This window comes from Liolophura sinensis, chromosome 12, assembly GCF_032854445.1.
Source record: "Liolophura sinensis isolate JHLJ2023 chromosome 12, CUHK_Ljap_v2, whole genome shotgun sequence".
NCBI lineage: Eukaryota > Metazoa > Mollusca > Polyplacophora > Chitonida > Chitonidae > Liolophura > Liolophura sinensis.
This window is the reverse complement of record NC_088306.1, coordinates 18,128,139-18,139,144: the sequence shown is the minus strand read 5'-3', so window position 1 is coordinate 18,139,144 and position 11,006 is coordinate 18,128,139. Positions and strand designations below refer to the sequence as shown.

At 37.6% G+C, this 11,006-nt stretch overlaps 2 protein-coding genes across 2 annotated transcripts; one reads left to right on the top strand and one right to left on the bottom strand.

Annotated features, from left to right (window-relative positions):
- Positions 1 to 4,081: 4,081 nt before the first annotated feature.
- LOC135479273 (inositol monophosphatase 1-like) lies at positions 4,082 to 5,609 on the bottom strand. The gene has a single exon (XM_064759090.1). The coding sequence runs from the start codon at positions 5,495 to 5,497 to the stop codon at positions 4,676 to 4,678; it is 822 nt and encodes a 273-aa protein (XP_064615160.1). The 5' UTR covers positions 5,498 to 5,609; the 3' UTR covers positions 4,082 to 4,675.
- A 433-nt stretch (positions 5,610 to 6,042) lies between these two features.
- On the top strand, positions 6,043 to 10,915 carry LOC135479751 (centromere protein I-like). Its single transcript, XM_064759656.1, has 7 exons — positions 6,043 to 6,115; positions 7,208 to 7,348; positions 7,633 to 7,751; positions 8,020 to 8,127; positions 8,775 to 8,788; positions 9,887 to 9,982; positions 10,892 to 10,915. The coding sequence occupies exons 1-6, from the start codon at positions 6,043 to 6,045 to the stop codon at positions 9,963 to 9,965; spliced, it is 534 nt and encodes a 177-aa protein (XP_064615726.1). The 3' UTR covers positions 9,966 to 9,982; positions 10,892 to 10,915.
- The last annotated feature ends 91 nt before the right edge of the window (positions 10,916 to 11,006 follow it).

The following is an 11,006-nucleotide window of genomic DNA, read 5'->3' as shown; positions in this document are numbered from 1 at the left end:
AATGAGCAAAGGAATCAGTTGAGCAAAAGTGTGAATTATGTTTTACATAACATTAAATTCCAGAGTTCAGATGTAATGTAACAAATTGTAGGTCAAATTATTAATTCAAACGTCTGAAATGCCAGTAGAGTTAATACAGAGTTGTGGCCAGGGCTGAGAGGATTGAGTCTAATTGGGTGGGTGGGTGGGTGGGTGTTGGAGGGGTGCGTTTTCCATAAATATTATCACATGTAAGTGTAAACCCTCAGGTCAGATCTGCCCGAATCTCCAGGTTAGATCTGCTCTGGGTGTTCACCAGTAAGCTAGTCACATCAGTAACCAAGCCTTATGCTGGTAGAGGAGTGCCCATGGCCTGAGATGGGGTTGGAGGTCACATGACCTCCACACCCCAGCTTTGCCGTGCGGCCCTTGGTTTAGCCCTGTTTCCTCCAAGACAGCCGAGCAGTCAGGACGTGTTTTGCCAAGATCACAGCCATTCTTCGTTCATACATTTCACCCAGCTCTAGTAGCTCGCCCATTCCCTCCAAGACAGCCGAGCAGTCAAGACGTGTTTTGCCAAGATCACAGCCAGTCTTCGTTCATACATTTCAACCTGGTGCTGTACTGTCTTGACAGCCAGACGTTATCCTTTAGGCTGCGTCTCCTTGTGAATCCCTCAGCGGCAACACTTTCCAAACTCGGAAGGAAGGAAGGGAAGAAACATATTTACAAATACTCCAATTCTTATACCGCTTACCTCTGTCTCATGTAATAAAATCCCAGGCTGTGGCATTAGTGAAAATCCACTAGAGCATTTGCGTTTCTTTGTCCAGCATACATTTAATACTTGTTTTCCCAAAAGCTAGTCACGTGTCCACCCGACAGTCTCGCAGGTGATTCAACAGACCTTACAGACCTTACATAAGACAACACATGAACCAAATAAAACTTAATAATTTCAAGTCTTTAGTGTTTCTTTTCCCTCTTACCCACAAATTATGTAGGGACTAACAAACCCAAACGCAATCTATGTGTACACTACAAACATGAGAGTTGCGCAGAGGTTTGGGTCAACAATGCTGTTTGCAGAACAGAGCATCTGTTGAAGAGTACGTAATCGCAAGTCTTCCACCAGTAAGATGAGCATATACATGTACCCGTACATCACTTGAGAAAGTTCGTCATTAAATTAATTGCCAAACATCAGTGGTTTACTCAGGCAAGCTGGTTTCGTTAATCCATAAGCTGTATAGCATCACAGAAATGAAAAAAGAACTCTTCAGTGTAGTGATGAACAACATGCAATGTGAGGCTACACTGCCTTCATCTTCACTGACATTTCTGATACACTCATGTAATGATGAATGCCAAAGTTAACCCCAAGCATAAAAGCAAAGCAACCAGTCTTTTTTTCCCTCTGACTGCAAACAAAAGGCCACCTTCAGACTTGACTTTATTCATTGGTCTGGGTTTTATGTCTGGGATTGGTCTTTCATAATAAAGGGTAAGAGCCAATACAGGTTTCTAAGTCAGTCATTATGCAGTTGTGCTAAGACCAGGAATAACACTAACAGATTTAGTTATGATTTAATAATACTCGGTATAGTGTTACACAATAATGGTGGGGTTGAGTTCAGCACTGAAGACTTTGCTTCAAAGTTAAATCTGGTTATGCCTTCAGACAGTTCTGAGCAACTAGGCCGTGTGTTTTGAACATAGCAATACAGTGAGGCAGCATTGCATAACAATCACCCCAGTCTGTTGGTCACACATAGAGGGTAGCCGTAGGGTTTTTGATGTAAATATTTCAATTACATACCATGTCCGGGAATGATATTTAGTGACATCACAACTAGACTAGGAAAATGCATCATCATGTTTGCAAAAACAACACATTTAGCCGAGACGTACAAGGTATGTTTTAAGCAAAGAGGGACATCCTCAGCTGAAAAACAAAAAATTTCCACATTAACTCTCCATATTTATTATGAAAATTTATTTCAGTGTAAGCTTTCTTCATACTTTAAAACAGAATTTCACAAGTTTGTGGTTTAAAAATTGAAATACTTTATGATCACTAAATTAATGGACAAAGTCGCACATAGTTGTGGACTGAAATGAAATGCGAGCTTGTACATGAACCATGATTTCCTGTTTCACTGGAATCTCTCTTGAAATGATATTTACATTTATTCACCTTTATAATTACGACATTGTTTTTACATTCATAACAAATTTATTAGTGCGCAGTTTAGTACATAAATACGAATAATATCATACCTGCATTTGTCATTAAACTTTGTAATAAATACACTGTACTTAGAACATTTTACACACTTAACAACCAGTAATTATTCAGGTTATATATAAATTCTATGTTGCGTACATCAACTAAATGTATATGCTGAACATAGAAACTTAACACAACTCTCTAAAAACTGCTGTGTACTTGTGGTACACAGTATTGTGGCAAAAATGCACATCCACATAATTTTGTGTACCAGAAGTACACAAATTGTGTAATTCATGTAACACATCCACAGTGGGTTGTGTATATATGTGCGTACTGCTGGTGCAGTCGTTCTTAGATAGTAGTGTTAATAATACATTTAACCAAAAGAAAAAAAAAAAAATCTTTAAAATTGTTATCTGGATGTATGATTCCTTTCAATTTTTGTACTCTGTACTCATTCCCATTCAGTTGGTCGTGTTGTTACTAAAATTCATACATATATTCAAGTCCAATAATCGTTATCTGTTGTTTCAATGGAGCAGTTAAAGCCGATGAAGGTCTCATCAAAATTCATCTAAACCGTGTACAACATCACCTGTGAATAAGCAGAACAAGGATAATGTCCTGCATCAAACAGTACCCTGATACGGCATACCACTTGGTACAGCACCAGACTGCCAGCTGAATAACAGTCACGCTTTTATTAATATGGATAGATGGAAAAGGACCTGGTATGGTAAGGCGGGGAATCAGCCGCAAAGCACCAATCTGTGGACCTCGAGTCGCAAAACCGACTACACTCTTGTAAGGCTACTTCTTTTTTTCAGTTCTATTTTACTTGTCTTTTCTTGTTATATGTCACGCATATGGCGTATAAAGCTCCAAACATGCAATGAAGCAATGTATAGGTTAAAAAATAAAACTTCAACAACAACAAAATAAAAAAATTGTTGCCGGATGCAGTCGCACTGAAATATCTCTTTTTTTTTTTTTGTATTAGACACTAGAGCTATGAAAATCACTCCACTATAAATGTAACTTTCTGAAAAATACTTGAGCACGCAGTTATGCACCATTCAATTAAATAAATATATAACAAACTTTCAGCCCTATCCTTTCCCTATGCACAACATGTTAATGAAAGCTAGAGGACCACATGTATGCTCTCAACCAGGATTCGTGTATGATATCACTATAAATGTTACGCCAAATGTTACGTAATATCATAGCTTATCCATTCTAATTCATGATAACACTTATTTAATGAAAGGCGTCCTTTATCTTTACTCACAAAAAAAATACAGGGCCACAAAGATTCAAACTCTTACTCTACATGTAGCCCTTTCTCCTTTGTTAGTCCACTGTAATGTGGAGGATGCCTGATCATGGCAGAAATAGATTTTAAACTTGCTAAAATATGACAAAATACAGCACATTATAAAGTTTATGTTTTACGTATATGAGAACAAACGTTAAACAAAATGAAACTTTTACAGCAAGCAGAAATGCACACAACGATTTCAGTGAAGATATTTATCTGTTTAACGTGGTTTAATCTTCATACTGTGGACTGGCCCGATAGCACATTTGATAGTGCGTCCGCTTCGGGAGCGGTGGATCCAGAGTCAATCCTGGGTCGAGTCACACCTAAGACTTTAAAACAGGAAGCTGTAACTTCCTTGCTTGGCATTCAGCATGAAGGGGATAGTTCAACGACTGGTTGACCCGTATCAGTATAATAGCTTGGGCGGGGTGGCTTACTTGCCTTCGGTAAGGCGTCTCAGTGAAGCAGCACTAGATAAAAGAGCAATGGAAATCCGTCCTGCAACACGGAGGCATATCACATGCACTCTTAAGATTCCTTCATCGGCTGAAAAATTAAAGGTTAAACCCCAAGTACTCACTGACTCACTCATATTGTATTTTAAAAACACAGCGCCTCTGTTTAACGGAAAATTGGTGTTTTTGATCAAGAGTGCATTTTTGGAGAGTTTTCATTAAGCAACCATCTCTTTAATGGCATTATAACTTTAATGAGTGCTTCGACCAAGTTTAATACTTTCGATTCTGAAACTTTCAGAATTCTGCTGCGATTTTGAAATTTGCACTTTCTTATCATACCTCTATGGGGCTGATTCTCTGCCTTTCCTTTGCCAATCATATCCTCAACAACCTAAAAATTACTTACAGACTTGTGTTACAGTGCTAATCTAAAATGTTTATACATGCAACATATTTTAAAAATGCCTGAGTATAGTTTAACAACTTCCTCTTAATCAAAACACATACAATAAGTAATAGACAATAATTACAATTTATACAGGTTAATAAATGTAAATTTAAATTAACATATAATTTCACATAAATTAATAATCAGTTATTTCATGGAGCTGATTTTGATAAATTCCTGATTTGAGCCAATTCACAGTTTTGACAGAACTGGTACATGTGTCAATCATTCTACTAGTCCCTTTCGTAACGAACATGATTTACTTTACTGGCAATCTCTCGACACAGTTTGTCTGTCGACCCGCACAAAACCGAACGACTGCAGAGATCCACAGCATCCCCGCTGGGGTCTAAGACCACACCCCCAGCTTCACGAAGGATAAGGTACCCTGCTGCTATATCCCAAATATGTATTCCATATTCAATATAGCCGTCATTGACTCCTGAAGCGATCATGCACATGTTCAGTGCTGCCGACCCTAAACTTCTCATTCCTCGAGCCTGGAGCATGATTTTATGGAAATTGTCCATTTTGGTCTTAAAGTTTTCTGGATTCCTGTCAGCACCAAATTCTCCTAGCAGCAATGCTTCGCCCAAATTTTCTTTCCCAGAAACTTTTAATGGCTTCCCATTGACAAATGCTCCTTGGCCTTTTCTTGCTGTATACAGCTGGTCTTGTATAGGGTTGTAGACAACTCCTATTTCTATATCTTTATTTACGGCTACTGCAATGGAGACTGCCACAAATGGAAATCTATGCACAAAATTGGTTGTTCCATCTATGGGGTCAACTATCCACGTGGGATTATCTGTTAATTCACACTTCTTCCCAGCAGCCACAGATTCTTCTCCAATGAAAGAATGGGTGGGAAAGCTTTCTTCTACCATATCTGTGATATATTTTTCGACATTTTGATCAGTTTCAGTCACTAAGTCCATGGCCCCCTCTTTCGTTTGGATCACTTGGTCTAAGCGGAATGCCTCTCGGATCATACCGCCGGCATCTTTGGCTATCTTCACGGCTACCTCATAAATCTTCGCCATATCTGCAGCCATTTTGAAAACAGATGAAAATTCTAGCAAGTGCAAACAAAATTCTGGTACACAATACTGAAAGAAACAATGTTTGCTGAAAGAAAGTGTGTAAAGCTTGTGTGAAGTGGTGACATCAAGTGATTGCTGATTCTGGTAGAGCTTAACAAGAGGCAACAGACAGATCGTGGAAAATATGAAAACGGAGTTAAAAAAAGAAAGCGTTAAATATTTATAACGTATATAACTGTCATTAACATACTATATATAACACCTAGACTATAAATGAAATCAAGTGGTCTTTATTTATTCTGTTTACTATCTGCATATGTTTTATTTAAAAAGAAGTCCGCGTCCTTATTTTGCAATTATCTTGGTTGGGTTATGGGTTTGAATCACCCGGGATGTAACGAGATTTGGTTTGAACCAAGTTGGCGGAATTCTTCTGCTTTATCCGAATCAATGGATTTTCCCTTACGTCGGGAGTAGTTAGCCAGTCAACGAGGGATGTTACCGTCTGAAGGATTTAGTTTTGAAAATTGTCATAAGATCGCCAGGTCAATTGAAGTATGGCGACTCCAAGATCTAAAGGAAAGAGTGGTACATCTCGGCTGCAAGATGCATTGAAAGGTGTTATCACTGGCAAGTACAACAACACCACCATGTTACTGAAATAACCTTTGAAATAAGTTAAATGTTGACTCTTTCATCATGTTGTAACGAGTTGGGGGTTATTCCATCACTGTGTTATATTTAAATTCTGACATTCATCACACCTAGCTATATTTGGCCATGTTTATGCGCAAACATAGCCCTGTGTGCAATAAGCCGAGTCTGCATCTCAGGAGTCTTTCGAATTTACTCAGATATGGACAAGACAGCGTGGGGGCGCTTACAAAGTAACACAGCTAAAAGGTGAGATTTTGGAGTCTTTTTGGCTTGAGGGCGTGGTAAGGAAATACTGTAAAATCACACCTTTTAGCCGCATTAGCTGGCCAGAGCCTCTGCCCTGTCTCATCTCAACCAGTGTGAACTTGCGAGATTCCTGAAATGCTGACTCGGCTTATACTTCCAGATTACTCTGACGTTAGGTCCGCAACCAACATCACAGCGTGCCCCATTTAAAACCTGATGTAGATAACTGCTCATGTCAAATATGTTGTGGCTGTCAGTACAGCGGCTGGCTTTGACCATGTATTACCAAAAAATCTGGGACCCACGTGGCCCAAAGCTAATCTGGAACAACCCTCTAGTACCTGATATTCTTGAAAATATTCTTTCGTCTTTTCGTTAACCAGTCACATGTAATTCACTGAACAGAGATATAATATATGAAAGAAACCTAGTGTTAAATCATATTCATGTGCCTTTAATTTCTATTTCAAAAGGCCTGTAAAATTTAGGAAATGCCAGTTGACGAACCTTGCAGTATAATGCTGTGTTTTTATAGCCTTCAGTTTGACTTGCTAGAGTCATATTGTGTAATGTTTCTTAATGCGGAGAAAGGCAAACTTTATCTATCTCTCTCAACAACAAATCTGCATGAGCGCAGAATATCTCTCAAATTTTGGGTGCAGGAGTAAAATTTGGGTTAAGAGTTAATAAGCAAAATACTAGTAGCTTTAAGTAGCCAGACATCGACACAGCATTTGAACTAAGTTTAACAACTGAACTGACACAAGAGTGAACCATTGATATACAGTGTATTGACTATATCAGTTTTGTCTCTTTCAGCTGCTGGCCAAACATCCAGGCAGAGAAACTCTGTGCAGCTATCACTTGATATTCAGATTATAGAAACTCAAGCCAAGGAGTCTGGATTACCTGAAAATTTCTTCTCCAAAATTGTAGATGTGGCAGCCAGCAAAAAGTTTGGTGAGTGACATTTTATTAGTATGATCATTGCTAAGTTATATGTGACACTCAGTCGAAATGTGTTAGATTTGGCCAAGATAAGCATGTTTTTTTGGTGTATATGTGTTCTGTGTAGCAGAGGTTAATTCCTATTCGTTTTGTGTTGTATATGACAGTTATACTTGATATGTCTTATGTGACACTTCTATGTGATATGCTATATTTATGAGAGTCTTGTGTGATTATGATCATGAAATGTTATATGTGACAGACCTATGTGATATGTTATATGTGATTTGTCGTAGCGGAGACCGTGAGCAGCAAGCTGATCAAATGCCTGATACCAGAGACGGTGGTGCCTCAAGATGCGGTGCTGAAGGCCATATCATGGATGTGCACCAACATACCCTCAGTCAATACACAGGTATCAAGGATGGGCATTTTCTCATTAATAGGATGAACTCTGTAATGATATGTAATGATAAAATGTAATATACTGGACTAGAACTTAAACGCTGTTAGCTTCCAACCACAGTGCTGGCACAGTGTTCAAATCTTATCAAACAGGTCAATATGCTTGTTGGTTTAATTTATCTTTGGAAAAGTAAAGAAATTGTTTTCTTAGTATGCATGTGTGGGGAGGTTGCTCTAATTTTTCTAATTTCTTTTGCTTGTCTGTTGTATTTTCAAAGGCACTGTTAATTCGGTGGATAAACCTCGTCTTTGACTACATCGATGGCAAAGACAAGATTCACGCTCTCTATGGGATTATCTTCTACTTCCTGGACAGCAGTGTACTGGTATGTCCACTCAGTGGTTGAATTAAAATATTCAAATACAATTCAGATTTTATTAACATTACATGTACATTTAATTGAAGTCAGGCAATGCCAACATTATTTTGTGGTTTAAGTCCAATTTTGAGGTTTATGTGAATTTTCCTTTTTTTTCAAGGATTCCAGATTATGTGAATATGTCTTGAACAGGACATATTGGATAGTCCATATTTTCCACAATTTACATGATTTATCAAGCCTGATTTTATACTCTCCTCAAAAAGATGGCAGAAAGATTTGTTTTGTCCATGAAACAATAATTTAAACTGGGGTGGCCTGAGAATGCTATCAGCTTTATCGGGTTTATCTGGCACAAGCTGTATGGGTGTTCAGCACAGACCAGGCAGTTCAGACACCAAGGTTCAGCACCCCCTACTCTCCCACTCCGCCTCATGTTTATTAGAACGACATACATGTAGTCAATACAACATCATATTCTACAGAAACCAACATGGTTATTTTTGAAAAATGTTGACTTTAGATGAAGGCATTTTGGGAAATATACATTCTATCTCTTTTACTTTATATATATCTAATAGTAAATAATAATAACATATCTATGGGATAAATGTATGACTTTTGTGTACACCCTGTTTTCATGCAATTCATAGGACTTCTTCTCTGAGTAAGTTCTGTATAGTGTGTTGTTGGTGTATAGTGATGTGCAGCATGCTCTCTGGCTGTGGCAGTTACATATCAGTAAGGCTGTGTCAGTTACATATCAGTAAGGCTGTGACAGTTACATGTCAGTAAGACTGTCATTTACATATCAGTAAGGCTGTGTCAGTTACATATCAGTAAGGCTATGTCAGTTTGGTTTATATAGAGAAGCTATACCAGATATTTTTGCCAATTAACAGATCAACAGAAATCCAAGCAAATTTATTGTATTTTTTTTTATAAGAGCCCAAATAATAACAGTTCAGAAAAATATCAGGCTTGTCTCTGAATGCTGTACTGTTCAAAATTGACAATAAAGTTCCTAAAATGTAGAAAGTGGGTTGCATTATAACTTTTTGGTTTATTATAATTCAGTAAATAGTACTGGCATAAGTCTGATATTTAATGAAAGACATTAATTTGATTTATTTATTTATTTGATTGGTGTTTTACGCCGTACTCAAGAATATTAAATTTATACGACGGCGGCCAGCATTATGGTGGGAGGAAACCGGGCGACAATAATTTGAGCTGTTCTTGGTAAATGCAGAATATTTGATTATTGAGTATGGATTTTTTTTTGCCCGCTGTCTCCGGTATAGCCTCTTTAAAAAACAATTTAAGGGAGTGATGGTAATCCTTGTTTACCACAAATGCCAGTGGGAATTCAGTTGTGATTTTATTCTATTCAGAATTGATAAATACATGTATTATTTATGCTCTGTGCTTTCTAAGTTCTTTGATTTCGTTATTTTTAAAGCTACTGCTGTTTTAAAACATTGCAAATGTGCTGCTGGAGTGAGTGGATGTCTTTGTACATGTATTAAGCTTGGCCCCGATGACATACTTATATCAACTTGTACATACTAGTGACAATAATTCTTATTTCTTCGTGACTGAACATATCACCTCAAAAATGAATGTGTTACAATACCTTTATTTCATCTGTTCCTAACCATTTTCTGGATAGCATTGAACTTTAATGAAATAAGTAAAAAAATATTTTCACGTCGGGTTTGTCATTGTTCAGGCTAAACCTAAATGAACTTTCCCTATGCTGCAGATGCCCCATGTCTGTTACTTGCTGTATCAACTTACCCAGAGGGAGGATGTTCGCATGTTTCGAGTTCGACACCTTCTGAAACTCCAGGCATCTGTTGTATGTGTATTCTCTTTAAAGGATTAGTGTCCAGATTTATTATTTAATTCATAATTGGATAACCCAGTATGTATCATCAGATTAAGACAGTGAAATTAAAAACAGGGCACTTGAATCTGAATAGTATGACACTCAAAGTCGATAGATAATGAGGCTGATTTTATGCGTACTTTACGCCAACACATAATGATCTCATCCAAAATATGTTGTGGCTGTCCAACCTTTACCTGCTGGCACAGCTTTCCCATTTAGTTTCAGGACTATAAAGTCACCAAAGTGATAATAGCAGTCTCAAATTTTTCCAGGAAATGGTTTAATGGTTTGCGATCAGCGAGGAACCCTGGTTTTAGTTTCTTCAAGTTTCCAGATGATTTAGCGACTTAGAAGGCATGTCTTTACAATACTGAACATTGAAAGAATTTTGTAACAAGCAGGGCCAATCCAGTCCTTTTCTGCAGGCAATTACTACACAGTAACCTCTCCCCAAAGTTCCCTTTTTGGTAAGCCAAGAAAAAAAAAAAAGATTTCGAATGCTTGTAAAATCATTCAGAACATCACTTAATCCCAACAAATATTTAGAGCACCCTGTTTTCTTTCATGTCAGCGCTTTGAAAACTTTTTTCAGCTTATACCCCCATTCCTCAACCTTTTGGCATATGAAAGACCAACTTTTAGTGCAAACTATGCACATTTTTAAATTGATTTTTGAGACAAAACTACATTGGTTGGATTGGCAAGTTTCAGGGTTTCACAAAAGTATAATTTTATCAGACTACACAGAATAATTCCTTCAAAATATGCTTGAATAAGCACCTTGCAAACATTTGAAAAGGTCGAAGAATTACAGTAATCTAGTAAATTGAGTATTTTCTTTATTGTTATTGTTAAAATTTCTTTCCTTTATTGCAGGGTTCACAACCATACTTGATGGGCCTGCTATCATTGTATAAACTCTTCTATCCCAATCTGGTTACCATAGCAATTCCAAGGCAACGAATGGTATGTAACAGTTCTCCATCTACTT

Excerpts from the sequence above, each read along its gene's own strand:
- LOC135479273 (XM_064759090.1), bottom strand. The coding sequence starts at position 5,497 with ATGGCTGCAGATATGGCGAAGATTTATGAGGTAGCCGTGAAGATAGCC.
- LOC135479751 (XM_064759656.1), top strand. The coding sequence starts at position 6,043 with ATGGCGACTCCAAGATCTAAAGGAAAGAGTGGTACATCTCGGCTGCAA. Across the intron at positions 6,116-7,207 it reads ATTGAAAGGTGTTATCACTG|CTGCTGGCCAAACATCCAGG; the intron begins GCAAGTACAACA and ends TGTCTCTTTCAG. Across the intron at positions 7,752-8,019 it reads TACCCTCAGTCAATACACAG|GCACTGTTAATTCGGTGGAT; the intron begins GTATCAAGGATG and ends GTATTTTCAAAG.